General features: G+C 29.1%; 1 protein-coding gene across 1 annotated transcript in view; it reads left to right on the top strand.

The window, feature by feature from the left end:
* Positions 1 to 21,064, top strand: part of LOC113382988 (homeobox protein orthopedia B-like) — a 26,875-nt gene extending 5,811 nt beyond the window's left edge. The window contains exons 2-5 of the mRNA XM_026621249.1: positions 5,500 to 5,655; positions 12,528 to 12,922; positions 18,540 to 18,627; positions 20,622 to 21,064. Of these exons, the coding sequence (XP_026477034.1) occupies positions 5,500 to 5,655; positions 12,528 to 12,922; positions 18,540 to 18,627; positions 20,622 to 21,064 (1,082 nt within the window). The remainder of the gene's footprint in view (positions 1 to 5,499; positions 5,656 to 12,527; positions 12,923 to 18,539; positions 18,628 to 20,621) is intronic.
* Positions 21,065 to 21,582: the final 518 nt, after the last annotated feature.

Here is a 21,582-nt window from a genome sequence, read left to right as displayed (position 1 = left end):
TTCCATTATAATTATTTTCTAGTTCCTCCCTGTTTTTAGGCAGTATGTGAACAATGTAGTACAATATTTGAAGGATTTAATATGATGTTATTAATTTCTTCATGCGTGCTATTTAAGAACGTGTCTATGTGTCACGAACGCGAGCAAACGTTAAATATGAATCTGCTAACTTTTTGTTATATATTAAATTTTATGATGAGACAAAATGAAAAATACATTTGCCTGTATAATAAAGGAATGATTAAATTAATGTAACTTATTACTTATTACTTAATAATATATTAAAATACAATAAACACTAATTCGCATATCAAGCTACAAAATGTGATTTAATTAATTTTAATTTACTAATTGTTTTGTTTATTCAATTTTAGTCTTGAAAGTATTTTTGAAGCATTATTAAATTAAAATAAAAGTCAATATATGAGATAAAACGCAATATGTATAATGACTAAATATAATAATGACTTTATTTTTTTATTCTATTACAGACTCTACATAAAATTATCGAAGTTTTAATAAATTATATTAAAAACCAAACATATCAAGAGATAAATGCAATATAATGTAATTTAAAACTAGTGAAGTGTATGGCATCGTGCCTTAAGGCAAATTGCTGGAACTTCCCGTACCGTAACGAAATGTTCGAGGAATACTGAATGTTTTCAAATAGATTATTATTATTGTAACATTGTCCAATATTTATAAGAAATATATAAACCTAATTGCAAAGTTGAAATTATTTATTTAAAGTGTATTAGAACTATAGTCAGAATTAAAAATAAAATCTGAATTATTTTTAATATACACAAAAAATTTTTTTTTTGAAAAAAAAAAGTTGAAACAAATTTTTTTTTTAAAATCAATTATTTTGTCAAGACAAGCAGAAAGTTCTTTGAATCATTTAAATCGGACGCTTAGTTCTCTCAAAAAAACTGCCATTTTACATATTTAGCTCCGTATCTTTGAAATGGCTGGGCCTGCCTTTGTCAAAAACCAATAAGCACTTCTCCTAATCATTACTAATTGAATGTTTTCTAGATCATTCAAATCGGATACTCCGTTCTCTCAAAAACTCGATTTCTATTTTCTGCACTCTTTGCTCCGTATCTCCGAAACGGCTGGACCTGCCTTTGCCAAAAACTAATCAGCTCTTCTCCCTATCAATAGGAATCGAATGTTTTTTGAACCATTCAAATCGGTTGATCCGTGCGCCCGAAAACGTGACTGGAAATTTGTATCCTTACACACACACACATCTATTTTTTCTGAGGTATGCCAAAATGTTCAGAAACCTTCAAAACGTCGAGAAAAGTAAAAATTTTCAATTTAGATTTTCGGCTCATTACAATAACTTACCCTACGGGAAGTTAATAATAATTATTTTATTTACTCTATATATATCCAGCAGATTAGCTCCAGCAGAACTTAAAATGCAATTATTAAAATAACATAATTATAGCATACAATTATAGTATTATTAAGCAATCAATATAACATTAAAAAAATTAAGGTATAAAATATCAAATTATAATAATATAATAACTAAAAAATAAAAAAAAACATGAGTAATATTTGCGCAGAATAACAGATTTTCCATGCTGATATGGTAATATCATTTTTTAAAAACTATAAAATCAAAATGCTTTCTATAATGTATATTGAATTGATTTCAGAATGATATATAAAAAAAAAAAAATAATATTTCGCTTTATTTTACAGAATCTAGACTAATAAATTGATATAAAATGTTAACCCAATACTGAAAAAATGCGAATAGTATATAATTGATAGTAGTACAAAATATTTGTGACAAATAAATCTAATCTATAAATATTTCTATTAACTCATTTATTTAATAGTACAAGCATACAGTATTATTACTAGATAAAAATATGACAAGAAATTTACACAAAAATGTGCGATTGAAAATGCTTAAAAACTGATTTTTTAATAGTATTTCAAAAATATTTTTTAATTTATTTATTGAATGAAATTTTATCAAGATGTAAAACATATTTCGATACAAAATAATAATTGCCAAAATTTTACTCATATTTGTTTTTAATCTACTTGTATCAGTTTATCTAATAATATTCTGATTGAAAAAATACAAAGCAATTGCCAAACTTCCATTCTACGTCATAAACATTTCCACTAGCTTATTTATTTAATGTACTTTTACGTTAATGTATTCCATATTTGAAATATGTGCTTAAAACCTCTGGTGTAATTTCATGCGAAATGTATTAAAACATTTTAATATTGATAATTTACATAATCCATGGTTTTGGATTAAAACTTACAGGACGTAGGACACTTGACCAATTTAATCCTTATTGTCCACAAAAGCAATCATTGAACGAAATCTCTTTTAACGACAATTGGAACACTTCGAACAATACAAATCGGGTTCGCCTCAAACTATTTGTATAACAAAAGAAGGAAATATTACGTCGATTTATATTTTACGACGGTATAAGAAGTCAGAAGTCAATTATCAATGATATCGAATTGAAATAATTTCGATTACCTGGGCAGGTAGGTATATCAGCCTGAAACTATGAATGACTTCTGTACCGTTTTGTTAGATACCGTCATAAAGTCACATCCGGTGACTTTCATTCATAAGAATTCAGGTTTAATACTTAATTTGAATGCAGTACCAAGAATTTATCAATGAATTTTCAGTGTGAATAGTTTAACTATTTTGCATGCAAATCTAGTCTCTCATAATTTGAAATAACAATGCTCAACCGTCAAAATCTTTTGGATATAAGGGCTAATTAAATTGATTTTACTGCAAATGTGATTAATAACAAATTTCTAAACATTAAATATAATAGCTTGTATACTATAAAAATTTGTATTGACACAATACTAACAGAAAACTACTATTGAGGACTGAAAACAAAATCATCACTGGATCTAAGTCAACAATGATTTTGATGAAAACTAAATTTACATATTATCGGTATAATTTATCAATGGAATGAAAAATCAACTATTGATTAGTCTTTTCAACATATCACTATTTTAAAACAGTGTATTTTATTGTATAGACAAATGCAAGTATTCAAATTTCCTAAACCTCTTAGTCAGCATAGTTGTAAATATATATAATAGTAATAAAAATATCATAAGGTTCATTTTGGCATAGATCGTTATATATATAAATACTTAATGCTATCAAAAAAAAACGAAATAATAAGCATGGAAACCTCTCTTTCAATTATTTATAATAGGTGATCTATATCTATTTATTAAAAATACAGCAAAGAACGGTTAGAACCGATACCAAAAACGCATTCCCTAATAAAACTATGATGTTTTAAACTAAAATAAATTTCTTTATATAATATTTCGATTTAAAGAAGAAAATATAAATATTAATCTATTTTGACATTTTTTATATTTATACAAAACTGATACGTTTGCTGGATTTCTATTAAATCAATATATATTACAAGATAATTATTATTTAAGTATTATTGACAACAAACTTAATGTATTTTCTATTAACAAACTCTTAAAATTTAATCTTTAATCTTCAATAGTTGAATGGCTTACAGTCAGCTTTTTAATTAAAAATATTTGCGTTTAAAATTTTTTATAGGATTGTGATATGTTTGAATATACTAATATTGGTGTCGAATAATAATATTTTATTTAATTTATTTGCAACTTTTTTCTCCTCAATTGTACGTAAGTCTCAGAATTTACAGTACCTTTATAAGATTTATATTATCTCAATTAATTTCATAGTTTATTAACTTCCCGTACGGTAAGTTATTGTAATCGTCCAAAAATCGAAATTGAAAATTTTTACATTTCTCGACGTTTTGAAGGTTTCTCAACATTTTGGCATACCGCAGAAAAATGGATGTGTGTGTGTATGTATGTATGGATACAATATTTCGTCCACGTTTTCGGGCGCACTAATCAACCGATTTGAATAGTTCCAAAACATTTGATTCCTATCGATAGGGAGATGTGCTGATTAGTTTTTGGAAAAGGCAGATCCAGCAGTTACGGAGATAAAGAGCAAAGAGTGCAGAAAATAGAAAGCGAGTTTTTGAGAGAACGGAGCATCCGATTTGAATGATCTAAAAAACATTCAATTTTTAATGATTGGGAGAAGTGGTAATTAGTTTTTGACAAAGACTGTCCCAGCCATTTAGAAGATACAAGGCTAAATGTGCAAAAAATAGCAGTTTTTGAGAGAACTAAGCGTCCGTTGAATGATTCAAAGAACTTTCTGCTTGTTTTAACAAAATAATTGATTTTAGATAAAAAAAATTTTGTTTCAAATTTTTTTTTTAATTTTTGTTTTCAAGAATTTTTTTTTTTTTGTATATCGAAAATAATTCAAATTTTATTTTTAATTTTGACCAAAGTTCTAATATACTTTAAAGAAATAATTTCAACTTTGCAATTCAGTTTATACAATTCTTATAAATATTAGATAATGTTACAGCATTTATTTATAATAATCTATTTGAAAACATTCAATATTCCTCCAACATTTCGTTACGGTACGGGAAGTTCCAGCAACTTGCCTTAAGGGACGATGCCATACACCCCACTAGTTCTTATTTATATTATGAGACTGTCTGAAGAATGACTCTCACCTTGTGAATATTTTCAGGAATCTCTACAGGTTATCTATTTAAAATAATACTAAATATATAACTCAATTTATGAAGTAACAAACCCAAATATATATAAAAAACTATAATTTTTTAGTACCTACCTATTTTGTAAACAATAGTTTTCAATAATTTGACAAAGTCATTAAGCTTAATGAAATATAATTTTAATTAAATTAAAGAGGTCAGATAAGTTTCGAAGTGTGAGTGTAAGTTTTATTATCGCAAAACGTTCTCGACATAATATAAATATAAAATATATTAGCAAAAGAAAATCTTTAAATTTGCAAAATTTAAAATCAAAATATAATCAGTTAAAATTACTAAAGAATTAATATATTATTATAACGACATATTTAGAAAATGTGTAGAAGTAATGCAAAAACATTCACATATTGGCCAAGTTAAAACCATTCATCCAATAATATCGTAAGTCACACAATTCGAAATCACTCGTTCATTGTATGGGAGCTTTTCATTCAAAGCTCCGATGGCGCAAGCTCGTCCCGCCTACCCTCGGCGCTATTGGCCGCTGAATCAAATTTTAATTCAGCGGGGTGCGAGACCGGGACAGGTATACCAAAGCTACCCTTGCGGGAAAGGGGATGTGCAAAAGAATACACTATGCGTCTTCCTTCGGGGTAATTATTTGTTGTGTTATTTCTAACCGAGGGTGGGGGTACGAAAGCTCTTACACAAAATTGTTGTTATCATCAATGACTAGTTCAGTATCTATCCGACCAACGCAGGACGTTGATGTCCCTGTGATAAAGTAAATCACTATAATGTGCTTTTGTGTGTAGTTAACGATTTTGATATTGTTAGTGTTCTTGTAAATCGGTGTTGATAGTTTTTTTGGAAATTATTGTGAAAGACTTGACAATTCAAGATGATGTCACAACAGATTCATGTTCCTCCGCAGCAAGAACGCCTATGAGACAACGGGGAGTTTATAGCATTGATCAGATATTAGGAACAGCCGCTAAATACAACAGGCATAGTGACGGTGAGTTTTTATAGTTTAATTGTAATTTCTTTATTTTTGTAAGTTCTGTTTCTTACTTCTACATCTTCAGATGAAAATTAATCATTTAAAGATAATTCTAGATTGGTATATTCATTTAGATTTTATCAAATAGAGACTATAATTTTTTTCATAAAAATCGTCAGGCAATTTTTCGTCTAGTTTTTATATAATAAACTTCAATTTCTAATTATAAATGGATAAAATGAATGAATGAAAGAATGTCCTTCAATGATTCACTTACTTTATGTATCCGTGGTTCATCTCTCACTTTATCAAACTTTGTTGATAAATGTTATATCAATTTTCCGCATTATAGATCGGTTTAAAACAAGATTTTTTTTTAATTGAACTAAATTATATTTTACTACTCTGTGAAAAACACTCAACATTAAATTCCATTATTTTTATTTCATTTAGTAATTACAACTGTCTATAAAATATGACATCTAGTAATTTTTTTGATTAATATAAAAAAGAAAGGGCATATCAGACCGTCCAGTGGTGGCCCTAATATTATTGAAGTTCCATATTACAAATACTTTATTGCAATAGGTTTTATGAACTTTATATAAACGGTATGATTATCTGCTAATTTTCCTTGTTCTTAAAATATACACTACATCAATAGTTTCTTAGAATTTTATATAATAAACGATTTGATCAATTTCTACTATAATCATAAGAGTTAATTTAGCTCTTATATATAAGCTTTTTATCCACGTTTTGAATACCATTTATTATGAATCGAAATATTATTCAATTTAAAAAGTAAATATATTTCTTTATATTGCAATGAATGAACTTTGAAGCTTATCAGATATTCACCTAATGTTCAAATTACCGCAAAAATCTTAAATTCTATTTCCAAGAAATAATTTACTATCTTTCCTAATGCATTAGTAAAAGATATAATTCATAAAGTCAAAAATCAATTGTAAATCATAATGGACAGGATGTAAAAGATTATAAAGGACATTTAAATGTGAATGAATTTTCAATATTACAAAAGTCAAATAGTCAATTAGAAAAGGAGATATGAGACTTATTACGCATTTTTAAATCGCAGGTAAATTTTATACTAATAATGATACCTCCATTCATTCATTTTGATAATGAAAGTCATTCTCGTTTATTATTTTCTTTTCAAATTTATGAAAGTACGATGTGGTGTAAAAATTAGTTGATGATTGAAAACTAAGATTATATCTTAAAAAAATTAATGAATGAAACCAATATTACTTATTCATTTTAAAATTCAAGTCAAGTCAACTATTTTTTTAGTAGATATGATTTCATAGTTTTAGCCTAGCATATTATTAATTACATTTTTTATAACATTACAATAAGGATATTACAATTAATTTTATTAAACGCAAAAATAATGTACTTCATTAATTCGATATTTTTTTAAGAATTGACTAATTTAGAATTTAATATTACTCAAAAACGGCAGAATGATATTACACTTAAATTAGTTTTATTGATTTCTTCATTTTCATAAAGAAATCTTGAAAATGTACTTAAAAAAATATAAAATTTCCATAGGTAAACGCACAACAAATTTCGAAAAATAATCTACATTTATTTTATCAGTTTCCAAAAAAGTGCACTGCTAGTCTAATTTTGTCGTTGTCATAAACATTGTCCAAATTGGCTATGACAATGAAAGTGCTACGGATAATCTCGAACGCCCCCGTCGCTTCTTAACCGCAATTGCGGTTTTAAATTCAATAGACGTTATTAAAAATCACTGTAAATCCCTTGTTTAATGCTTGTATGAATTTGTAAGAAATCCGCGCTAAACTTTGTTGTATATTTACCTGTTCGCGTCAGTCGCCCGATTAGATGTGGGAAAACCGGAGGTCTGTTTCGTCGGTGCTTATCCTGGAGATTTAGACTCATTTCGACTCGTACAATCATAGATTTAAAATATTATGTCATACGTTGGAAATAATTAGACTAGACAAATTCGTACACATATTTATATAGGTGTATCTCGTATAAATTGTTAGAGCAAGTAACTGCTGTAAGTCGATAATATTTGGAAATTACGATCGTTTGGGAAGAGGGATTTGGCTAGATTTTTAGGGAAATGCTTTGGATAAGATTAAAATGTATATCTATATCGATCTTGGTTACAAAAATTAAGGTCGCAATGAATTGGTTACGAATGAATTTTTTCATTAGAAAAGATAAATAAGGGCAATTTATTTATTATTAACTACCTATACGTTTGCATTTCATAAGATTTTTATATGCAATTTCTGAAATAGTTTCTCTTTTTAGCATATTCACCCGGTATTTAATTTGAGTATCAAAAAAAGCATATATTTTAATATTACATATTTAGTTTTATCTATCAAATTTATACATTTTATATATAACTTTTGTTACATAACTTTTGTTATATTCGTTAACTTAATGTAATAAAAAAATTAATCAACCGAATGTAGGTGAACTACATATAATAGAATTCATCGCAATTTCTCTATTGAATTCATAACTTTTTTCATGCAGTATTATACTTAACCATTTTGATAATATATATATATATATATATATATATATATATATATATATATATATGTTGTGTTGGTTTACAAGTGTAAGAATGTAACATACGTATTATTACATGTCACAAATCTCAATTCACTAGAGTATCATTCAATCACGTATTTTTATGAAATGAATATGAATAATAAAATCAAATATAAGCAATAACTTAAAGTAGTTCCTGGTATATACGATTGATTGACACTTGAGCAATTTTGTTACATTTTCGATATTAAATATATCCGCGTAATGTAAGCTCACGAGCAATTCATTGCATTACTTTTGATTGAATGTTTTTGAATTGATCCATTAACCTGATCGAAGTAATGATATACTGTGAAACATGCCTATATATATATATATATATATATATATATATATATATATCTACACAATTTTACAAACATATATCTACACAATTTTACAAACATATACTCGCCACCCTCTGCTTTGCTTTGAAAAACGATGTTTCAAATTTTAGGATATTTTATGAATGTTTTAAATTTTTTGATATGTTATATGAATGAATATATATTTATACATCCTCATAACTAACAATATTTTAATGTATGGTTATTCTATGCACATACATATATTAATTTATATTTATATATGTGTGTGTGTAATATATACTAAAGATGCATAATGTATGTATGACTCGATTACTTGTTTTGTTATATTTTATTTCAAATTTCTGCGATAAGATTTTGCCAGCGATATGCCAATAAAGTTATTTAATCGACTGATCAATTATACCAATATTTAAATTCATCGATGCATATTCATTCCAATTAAGAATTAATACTTTACTCAAACATACATTGCATGTTCCGTGCAGATATGTTCGAGTAGTTATTGTTCATGCAAGCTAGAAATAAAAAGTGTATGTAAAATTACAATTAGTGTTTATTAGGAACGCTCTATCGTGCGATAACTGCTGAATTCCGAGCCCTTATCCATCATTTGATCTCATAATATTTTACCTGCACAATTAACAACCCCCGACAAGCACGTGTCTCCCCTACATCGGGAATAATAGCCGCATGAATTGAGAGCCGAGTTGGCAGAGATTCCCAAAAATAATAATAAATCGATAAAAAATCATTAATTCTTTATAAAACGCGCATTTTTGTAATTATCTCATGAATTTGCAGTAGTTTACATGAAAATTTATAATAACCGCTTTTATGATAATCATTAACTGTATGAAAATACGCAACTGAATGCAAATAGTGTTTTAATATCAAAACTATTTTAAAAACTAATTTTGGGTTTCTTGTGTGAGTATTAAAATGATTAATTTAATTTTATAACGTATTTGCTGAAAGCATTTATCATAAATTTTATAATTTATTTTTTATGGTAATTTTTGCTTTAAATTTATTTTCTTTTATTTAATTACAACTTTCTAGGCAAGTCCTGCAGTAAATCTAATCGTTTGTGATGCGTTGTTAAAAATTGACCCAACGGTAGACAATTTACCTTAGATTTAAGACTAAGGTAACTTAATAATCGTACTAATTTTTGGATGATTGTTAAATATTTCCTCAAATAAATTGAGATATAATTTTATACATAGACAGGCATTTCAAATATTACATTGTCTGCGTTAATAAAGAATTAAACAATAGTGAAAGTAAAGATTTAAACCTTAAATTGGTATTAAATATTTGTGTTACCAGCGGTATGAGAATTTAAATTTTAAATAATATTAGTGCATATATTTCAATTTTCATATATTTTGCAATAGAATTAAATATTGGGATCCACTAAATTCCTTTTTATGGGGTAGAATACACGGGCTCACGCACATGTATCGCCGAACGATGAACGATCTCTATGAAAAGGGTGATTAAGCTCGCAATCATATACATTTGGAATTTCGCCGACTGTTAATACACATGTACGGCGACCGTCAGTCACAATAAAATATGCATTATCTCACTATTAGACCTATCTATATAGATTAATTTGTAATAATACGTTTGAAGGGTTGGTGAATCACATACGAGAACGTCGGCGTATTTCATTGCATTTTATTTGTGACAAAGATGGATATTTTTGTCATATTTTCTATTAAATCACTCGGTCATGTAAGTCGAACTGACATATATGCCGTTATTGAAATACGTGATAATCATTTGATTTCCATCACAAAATTTCAAATATAATATTATAGAAGTGATAAAAAAGTCATAAAAAATTAATAAAAGTTTATAATATTTTTAATCAAGTAGTATTGTTATGAATCAATTAATTACTAGTATACAATATAGTAGCGATGAACATTTTCTCAGTGGCAATTAAAAATTTATCACACTATTTTTTTCCTGAATCGAGTTGGAGTTTAACTCTAGGGCATAATTATATTGTATATATTGTATCTATATATTGTAGATAAATACTTCCAATACTATTTTCGTGTGTAGTTCACAAATTTCCAAACGAATTGCGTCTAGATTTATTTTAAATCAAATAAAAATCATCCAGCATATCAAAAATCTATTATATTCTCACAGTGCACCACACGGTATCACTCTGTTGTTTAATACGTTTTAAATAATAGTTTGTGATGAAAATTCACTATGTCATATATCTATTTCATATTTGCATATGCTTTTGGTTTGATCTTTGCGTATTCAATGCAATTCAATGATGACAATACAAAATGTGTTTGTTCCATAAAGTGACACCGCGAGAGCGAAATAATCGCATTTTAGCATCGAATCGCCCGACACATCGTAATCGTCCTAAAGCAATATCATCAGATAGATGACCGCGTTGTTAAGTGAATATAAATCAAACGAAAATTTTGCATTAAGTTCCCCATGCATGAATTTGTTATTTGTGCAGCGATTGCCAACAGAAATGAGCTGGAGTGGAATAATAAATTATAGCCAAAAACTAAATTATCACTATAAAAATTTATTTATACTTTATAATAGGGGTTATATGCTACTATGGCCACAGTTCCATACAATATAGCATATTGCAATACTTATTGAGTTACTCTAGCAATAATTTGGGTACCTACATTGCGCACATTTAAAAAATTAATGGGACTAATAGAATGTATGTAATCCAAAATTTTAATCCAAAATTTTCTTTTATTAATTATTAAAAACTTCAATAAACTTATTTCGTCAATACTTTTCCACATAATATGCCAGTGTGAACTAAAATCAAAAATAATTGATTTAAATCGAGACGCGAATGCGCTCAAGGGTTTGAATTTGTGGCGTTATTGCTGCAGGGCTTGGATATCAATGAGCGAGCATTGTTAAAATCTAAAGGTACACATATAAAATACTCGTACACTCGTGTATATATAAGTACCGGTATATGGACTAACGATTTCAAAAGAAACAGAGCCGAACAATTCGAAAAATTCATTGGAATCAAAATATTTCATTATATAGAAATGTGTCCCATGTGATCATCTACGAATTGGACGATCTGATTGCTTATAAAATGCATGTTATTTAAATTTATTTTGTACCACTTTATATTTATGTATATATATATATATATATATATATATATATATATATATATTTAAATATGATATTTACATACATATAATTATTATAGCTATCTGTTCTATATCAAAGAATAGTTTTTTAAAAAGCTACTATATATATTTTTATAATTTGCCAACAAAATACTATAAACACCTTATACAACTCTTTACAAAGAAGGCATTAAAATATTTAATTCTAATTATTTCATAAGCTTGTTATAATATAAAAATCAAGCGAAAGCTCAGTAAAAAAGCGCCTCTGTTTCACGTAGCTCGGGGCACATATAAGCTGCGCTAACATAGCCTACGAGGTCGAGGGCTATTTTGTATATGTAATACAGATTTATATTATACCAAATCGGATTACGGATGAATCTTGTCTGGCGCAATAGAGTTGCAAATGTATATAATCTACTGTGTTACAACAGAAATAATGCACACACAAAAATATCCACACAGAGGTATACACATGTAACTTTACACAGGAACTTTCATATATATTTATTGAATTCCAATTATATAAGCGCAGATGTATTGTACAATGTTTTCATTAAAAATTATGAGATTACTAATAGTAAAATATTTTCTGCCTTCGTATTTGTATTGGCGTATTTAGTATTTAATATGCGGCGTATGTTATCTCTGTTCTTTTTAAACCGGATTTATGCAATCAAATTCGTTGATATATTTAATTATATGATGTTTTTTCTGGAAAATGTCTGTTATATACATTTTTTTCATATTCATATAAATTAATTTATGTATTTCTATTTCCCAGATGTTTCAGACAGCTTTCTGGTTTCCAACAAAACAACAGAAGGCAGCGTCTCTGATTGCGAACCAGAAGTATGTTTAGACGACAGCGAATCTCCAAACCGAGTAGATTCACCCATGGATCATGGTCTCATGCCAGGATCTGGTGGAAACGGTGGTTTATCATCAACTACTGGCGGACATGGATCTAATTCGCATCAAGATTGCGGTAGTTCAGATCATGGTGATATGATGGATGGACCTGGTGGAAGACCGAGGAAGGTCAGACGGTCTAGGACTACATTCACCACGTACCAGCTGCATCAATTGGAAAGGGCTTTTGAGAAAACGCAATACCCTGATGTGTTTACAAGAGAAGAGCTGGCTATGAGACTGGATTTGAGCGAAGCTCGCGTACAGGTCAGTGGGTAAAAGATATATTTAGCAAATTACAATTTCAATTGAAGTAATACTTCTAATAGTTGATATATATATATATATATATATATATATATCAATAGTCGCTAGTGGGCCATTTATTATTAAATATTATTATTTAGAAGTGAAACCGCAATTAACTGTTGTAGACTCGATGATAATATGAGATTATTAATAACTCAATTTACAACGAAACTGATATTATATAAATTTTGATATAAATTTATTAGCCCGAACATTGATCGATGATTAAAACCGAGAGCTATAATTACACGATCGTGAAAACAATCATCTCGCTATAGCTTGCTAGATGTGATATTCACTTCAGCGTAGCTCCAAGTATGCTGTGTAGTTTAGTCATCAAATTGGCGTCAATCAACTGACATCTGTCAAGAACATTTTCATTCCGCCACACACACACACACACACACACACACACACACACACACATATATATATATATATATATATATAAAAAGAGAGTCATAAATAATATCGAAGTTGAAACGACTGAGTATCAACACGATCCATTTGACAACCCCTCTAACCGGCAGTAGCAATATACGCTCAAATCAAAGATAATAGTATAAGTAGCCATTCCATCTAAGAACTCAAACCCTCCACTTTGACCCCCCAACCCGCGAATCGGAATTTGAATCTTCAAACCCGCACATCAGTAACGCATTACCGGATTTAAGCGAGCGCTCCCCTTTTTGCTTTTGTGCCGGCAAGAGACAGAGTTCCCGGTTCCGATTGGATGTCATTGTGCCAGCGCGTCACAATGCCGGCAATTGAGCGGACAAAACACTAAATGGCCTTCCCAGGTTCAGAGCCGACAACTTGCGCAATTATCCACTGATGCTCCTTTGCCCTCTCAGACCAGAAGCTGGATCTCTCAGAAGAGAGCTGATAATGCGATAACGGGTATCTGTTAAATTCTTTCTAACAAGTGGATAAGAATAGGCAGTAGGAAACTCATTCCGAAAAATAAATCCATAATCAAATTAGGAAAATCTAATTACGTTTCTATCAGTAAAAAAACACAAGATTTTTTTTTCACAATTTTAGAATAATTTCACTTTAAAAGAGTGGAACAATTTAAACATTGCCTCCTTGCACTTAATTTTTATCATTTTTGTTAGTAAAATTAGTTTAATTTATTAAAAGTATTATTTGGGTTTGAAACAATAAATCATCTTACATTGAGCAGAAAATCAATTAAATTCGTGAACTTACAAGTATTAAATCCAATACTGTATATTAAAAATATAGTGACTTCTATAACAAACTATGGATTTTTATTTTATATAGTAGCAATAGCAGAAAAATTTAGTCTTTCTATACTTTCATTATTACTAAAATACTATTTTAGCTTTCAAATTACGTTTTAAAATGTGTTTTTAATGTAATTCTATTAAAAACTCTAACAAGTCTTCCCACACTAATTGGAACATTAATTTTAATCCTTGTAATTACGTATGTATCTGAATGTATGTATGCATTCCGCGAATGCACGAGATTTTCCACATGACTATTAGATAATTCGCCTTATTCAAATGCACCCTTTGAATTTCCTGGTAATATACTGTTGAATAGCTTTCAGAAGTCCAACTATTTCTCACCCCCTATGCTTAAAACCCGCCGTACCGCATTGCGAAGCATTCAGATTAATTTAGTAAATTGTTATCAATTAAAATAGAATTCAATAAGAGATATTTTAGAGTGCAACCATTCAAGTGAATTAGCTATTTAGTCGAGTTGGGGTGAATGGGGGATGGAACTCGGACTGAAATAATCGTGAGAAAGAGAATTTAAAATTGTCGATTATAAAGGAAATTTTTGTTTCTAATTGTATCTAATTGTAGATCAGTATGTCTACACAGGGTATTTAGAGACTCGTACAAAACTTGGTAACTATCGTAAATCTTTTTAACCATGTGGTGTTCAACTAATGCTCAATCTTGACTTTTGGTAAAAACCTCAAGCATCCCTTCTGATTGATATTATTGATTTAATGACTACATGGCTAAAAATGGCAAAGAAATTGAATAATTATTATAAATTCTTGGTATTAATCCTTTCCTTTTGCCAATATATATGTCAAAATAGATCCTGATATAGAAATTAAATTAAATTGTTCCCTTCCCTCGTCGTGCAGTAGCTTTTCCAAGCCACGCGTTGCATTCTCGTATAACAATATGTATCAGAGACATATGTTAAAAGAAGAATAGAGATCCATCGTGTATGTATTATAAGTATCAGTCGTCGTTGCTCATTGTAGGAGCGTGCGCTGGTGAATCGTACCAATTAAGAATGCACCAGCTATACTAAATCGGTGTAATTGCCGTGACTAACTCGATGCTACCCATCCGTACGCGCCCCCGAGCTTTTTGCTTTCCGCAATTTCTAAATGTCTCGAAGGAAAGGCTCGACACATCATGAATCGATGGAGAAAAGACATTGGAAATAACATTTTTAATATTTAAAATACATTCTGATGGTTTTGACACAAAAGACTATTCGTTAGACTCTGCTAAGTAAACAGATTTCACGTGGGGTAAAACATTAACAAGTAATGATTATATCATTATCCAAAGTAATAATTTTTTATAATTTTTTGTGTAAATTTGTGTGTGTTTAACTAATGCGGCTATCATCAATAATATTGACAAAACCTATAGCAATTAAATAAATATAATAAAATTAAATCAAATCTTTAGATTTAAAATTTGAATTTATTAAATTTTTTTAAATAATAATGCTAGCTGGACATTTTACTCACGCAGAACTAAAATAATATTTTGAATAATAGTATATATAAATAAGTAAATTAATTCTTCTACAACTGTCATCTGTGAAGATGATGCTACATTTTAATCTCTGCCATATATTTGTTACTTTTTTGCAATACTAATGTTGACATTTACATTTTTCTTACTTTGAATTTAACCCTTTCCACTCGGATGCCGCTGCTCCGGCGGCAAAATACATAAAATTCTCGCTATTCGCAAGTACAAATTTCTAATAAATTGATATTGTTTGAACTCTCAACGAGCAAAATTAATTCATTTTATTATTAATATTTAATATTTTAGTTGGCTTACCTTAGTTGCTTTTTGGCAATAATAATTCCTGAATAACATTTTTCTTACTCAATATAACATATTATATATCATCATTCAAATTCAAATTTTAAGTAGATTGATATATTGACAATTCTCATCTTATCTGTCAAATAATGATATTTTTTTCAAATTCTTAGTTCATTATCACAATTTTAATTCCTCTGACTAACTCAAAAAAGGTTTATCAAAATTCGAATAGCTGTTTAGGCGCAGTTGAGTAACAACACACGTACGGAAGATTTAGTGTGTGCCTGTGTGTGTGAGTGTGTACATATATATATATATATATATATATATATATATATATATATATATAGGATGGTCTTGCTCCCAAGAGCTCAAATGGTTCCAAATTGACAAAAAACAATTCTCTGAAAGTTTTAGCTCTTAATATTAACTTTTAGATAGAGCGCCATTCAATCAAACTTCGTATGGAAATAGCATTTCAAAAATTTTAAAAATGTTTTATGTATAACTTAGCAACAAATGAATGAGTTTTATTCATTTTTAAAACATTTTTAAAATTTCTGAAAAAAAATCCATGCTATTTCCATACAAAACTTTGATTGAATTGCGCTCTATTAAACGTTAATATAAAGAGCTAAAACTCTCAGAGAATTATTTTTTATCAATTTGGAACCATTTGAGCCCCTGGGAGCAAGAAAATTCGAAAATGACAATTTTAAGGACCACCCTAATATATATATATATATATATATATATATATATATATAAATATAAATTAGTATGTATACAGATTATTTGCACATGCAACCTTTTCCCATTAATCCCCAGTAATTAAAATCTTTCTTTCGCCCATTGCCGACTTAATAGTTTTGTACATAAAATTTAATAAAACGGGCAAACAAATATTTGTATTTAATGCGTGCAGCACGCGCTAACAACAAATATATTAACTTTCCCATATCAACGATTACATTTCATTATGTGTCTTGTTTAGATGTTTATTGCAACCGTATATAGAGTCGCGCTCTCGCCCCACAAACACGGCTTTGTTATCGAGCTCGGTAATCCCCGTGTAAATATATGATCAAGGCAGCAAAGTAGCCTAATATACACTACATACGTTGTACAACATTCGAATATTGTTCTGGGACAAGTCATTAAGGGTTCAGCTATTCTCAAATAATTTAATTAAAATCAATATAGTATAAAAAAACAAAGTTGTCAAATATTGTGCTATAATTTGCAGTCCTAGCTATTTTTTTTCTATTTATTAATCAAGTGAATTGAAGTAAGAATAAATCTTAATTTTCTACTGCGATTTGATTGACTCCCATAAAGTTTATTGTTAAAGCCATTGTACTGGGCATATATGCATGGGGTAGTGTGTGTTACAAGGCCACTATTTGATTTAATACTTTCAGCACACGCTTTCCAGCTTTATTAAAACAGGGATGTATTGTTACTGACGCAGTATTGAAACAATTATTTGCATAAATATTGTCAACAAATTATTTGTATTACATGCCAGTTAGTTACTGGTTTAGTTACTGCCATATCAGGCTCACGTAATTTGCAATGTTTATGAATATCCAGAGATATAAAAATTCAATAAATGAATTCTAATTACCTTCTTCATATAATTTATAATTTATTCATTCTTTATTATCATTTTGCCTATTATTATGACAAAGTGTTATATAAAAAATATGATTTTCTCTCGATTGAGTATAGTATACTACTGAAAGTTCGATACTGTCCATAAAGAGTACTTTAGCAAATACTTAATCCAACAAAGGATCCCTCTTTTAACTCGAATAAAGAAGTGATTAGCATTTTATTTGAGTTTCTATAGCAACTCTCAAAAACGTTTTGTGCATGACGTCTGTGTACTGTGATTTACCGATGCACTGACGCAAAATCCTTTTATTTACAGATTTTATAAGCAAACATTGATATTAATAAGTTTCGGGGAGTAATCATTCAATTGTAGTAACGAATATGTAACATTGAATTATTTGCTCCAGCAAAACTTGATTACAAATACGTCCAATTTTATTAATTTTCAACCTCTGTAGAATTTATATATATTCATTTATATATAACCTTATTTCTCTTGACATGTCAATTTTATCTACAAGAAATGATCTCCAACATTGGTAGAATAATGCCTAATTAGTTCACATTTCTAGTGAGTTCTAGCACATTAATGTGAATGCTTCCATAACCAAACGATACTCTAATTACTTTTATCTATCACTAATGATAATTCAATAATGTTTTCACTATTTGGGTAATTAATTATGTACACGCGTCATTGTCGATGGCTTCATGTGTCATTTTGACGAATGACCTCAAATTTTGGCCGGAGGCAAATATTTTAATTGAATTTAGTAACTAACATTTAATAATTCAATTAATTTAGTAAAAATAAATATTATAATAATGATTAAATAATTATGGTTTATATAGAAGTGTGTTTTAACAAAATATTCATTTTTTTGTTACAGGTTTGGTTTCAAAACAGACGAGCAAAATGGAGGAAACGTGAAAAAGCTATGGGACGAGATGGAGTTGGTTTCATGCATTCTGATCAAGGTAAATATCAAAGCATTATTAAATCTTTTAAAATATATGTTCCTCATATTATATGTTCAATGTAAAGTTTCATATCCATGTATCATTTATAACAGCTTTAATACAAATTATCGATTATAAATTACCCATAACCGAGTTGATAGCTTTTGCTAAGGATTATGCCAATTAAATATAAATTAATATGATTTATTCATGAAAACGATTCAAAACATGATTCCAAAACTGGTTACATGAACTATATTTACAAATCAGTGAATTAGCCGCTGCGCATTGCCAGTGGTTCAATTAATCTAAAGCCGCTTTTCATTTAAGCACCAATTTGGCATTTAAATTAGAGCACTCATCCAATTAGTGAAATAAATATAATAAAATTAAATAATACATTACTTGTTTAATAAATATAACAAAGCGTATTCTAAAAAATTATATAAATACTTTTTGTTCGGGGAATGTTTTTGACATTTTATCCTGAAAATACAAACAATTTTGTAGGGTGTATTACCTAGAAAGACGTTATCATTATAAAATTTATCACTTACTAAAATCAAACATAATGAATGAATTTCTAACCCATTTTATTCAGGTTTGATAAATTATTTTATAACCGATTCGAAACTATCGCACGATTAAAACGCAATAATATAAACGAATATTGTCACGGGCAACAACCACCTATGAGCACGCACATATTCGAGACGTGTTTTCGTGTATTATAGGAAATGCGCGAACCTATAATTACGTTTCTAATTAACCGTATTATACTGTGTGAATGTGTATCACGCAAACTGTCATTTTCGGAATCACATCTGTCAGTTCCTGCTTACGATTATTGTGAGTAAAATTTGTCATTAATTTGACTGAAAGGCGAAGAGGTATGCAGGTACCTGTAAAATCATGCAAAGAAAAAAATTCAACTGCAGCATTGAAATTGATTCGTTGGTCAATCAAGCCTAATTGTAAGACTTTTATGTTCCCAATATCACGTCCTTTTTTATTTTTGCGTTTGATACTTAGATTTTTATAACTTACACTATCATTTTTGAAAGATTAGTGTAGAGGTTATTTTACTTATAATGCACATCAGTTTCGAAAGGGCAATCCTTACCATTTTATGTACAATTGCCAATTTTAAAAATGGATCATAATATAAAATTCGTGATGTATCTAGAGCCTATATACATTTTTTGAAGAATATTGTTTTTTCTATTTTACTGTGATATTTTACTTATTTGTTACTTTTGCCATGCATGAATATTATTCATCCGTCAACTTGATCTTCTGTACAACATTTTCTGTAACAATGCCATTGGACTGGTGTTTCATTGCTTGCTACACCATGATATCAATTTTTGTTCGATTTTATTAAATATATTTGTTCTAGTATTTGTTTAAAAAACATTTACTATATATTCTAAATAATCCTGCTATCATTTGTGTCACCAGTATGAATTCACCCTTACCGATCAGAGGTCTCCGTCGATTTGTCGTTACGATAATTCATTTGGGGTAGTTTCTCATTCCTCCATCAGCACAGCTGCAGGTGTCGCGGCCCCTTTTGTTCTAGTTTTAAATATATATTTGTCATAACGACTACGAAGACAAAAATTATACACGCAATATTATGACGTGTTAATGCTGTCACTAATCGAGTCTGGTGTCATCCAGAAGTCATTGGTCACGCTCAAGTGATCAGTGGAGAGCGAGATCATGGGAATGACTTTAGTTTTTTGCTGTAATTATTGAATTGAAGTGTTTCTTTCGCCCTTTGTGAAGAACCATATTGTTCATAGGCCGTACATGAATACTATAATTAATTTTGATGTCACATGAGGAATTTAACAAAATTATATTGCATTGAGGAGTGGGATAATATTTCAGAGCTGTCACTCCTGTCTAGTGTTTAGATAGAATATCTATTAATTGGCCTGGAATTTAATCTTCCCTTTATAATTATGATAGCAAGGTATTAATACAAATATTTTTTTCTCTTCCAGGAGTCCCAGAATTCGCACTCCACGGCCACCTCTCCGATCCGTTCTGGCCAGGCTTAGGATTCCCAGGAATTTTTCCGTCACCAGGTTCCGTACCCCTCGGTCTACCATGTCTACCAGGGTTACCACACAAGCTCCAGCCTCATGCCGTTTCCGTACCATCATTTCACGCTTTATTAAGCCGATGCATGCTGGCAGGATTACCATTCCCGCCTCCTACGAGCGCTGCAGGAGCTTCCACAGGTCCTCAACAACAGCAATTACAAATGCAATTGCAGCAACAATTGCAACAGCAATTGCAGCTTCAAGCTACCGCAGAAGAAGAAGCTGATCCTTCGAGACGCGGAAGTGCGGATGCTTTAAGGCTCAGGGCGCAAGAACATATTATGTTGGGGCAGCATATTGTGGTTCCCAGCCCGAAAGGACAATTGCATACTGGGTCGTAGGAAATAATAAAAAAATAATTGCTAACATTGATGATACAAGTTATACAATTTTATAGAACAAAATCACTTAAGATTCTTTAAAAATTTATTTTTATTTTTATTATTGATAATTTTATACACCATAAAATATTTTATTTAAAATTAGTTAATGATTTATTAACTATTTATTCGTTTTCTTTCTAAACAAAGCACAGCCCAAATAAAATGTATTAAATTCAGAAATTTTATTTAAAGTATAACTATATTATATATTGAACAATACATTCATATTTATATAGATAAATATTATTTTGTACATAGCCGAAAATATGAACTTCATATTTAGATAACTGGTTTATGTTTAAAATCAAATAATTTTGAATTAATTTATCTAATATATTATCAGCTGGAAATTTATATCTGTATGTAAATTTTGTATTATACATTTTCCAATATTATTGTACATATCACAAATTGTACATAAACCAAATAAACTGTAAATATGAATGAATTGTACATACATTATAGATTAAGGCTTG

The sequence above is a fragment of the Ctenocephalides felis genome, unplaced genomic scaffold (assembly GCF_003426905.1).
Source record: "Ctenocephalides felis isolate EL2017-DRISC unplaced genomic scaffold, ASM342690v1 CF-g0.4_SCAFFOLD_00845, whole genome shotgun sequence".
NCBI lineage: Eukaryota > Metazoa > Arthropoda > Insecta > Siphonaptera > Pulicidae > Ctenocephalides > Ctenocephalides felis.
Note: the sequence above shows the minus strand (reverse complement) of the source record. Positions and strands in the feature narration are given on the sequence as shown.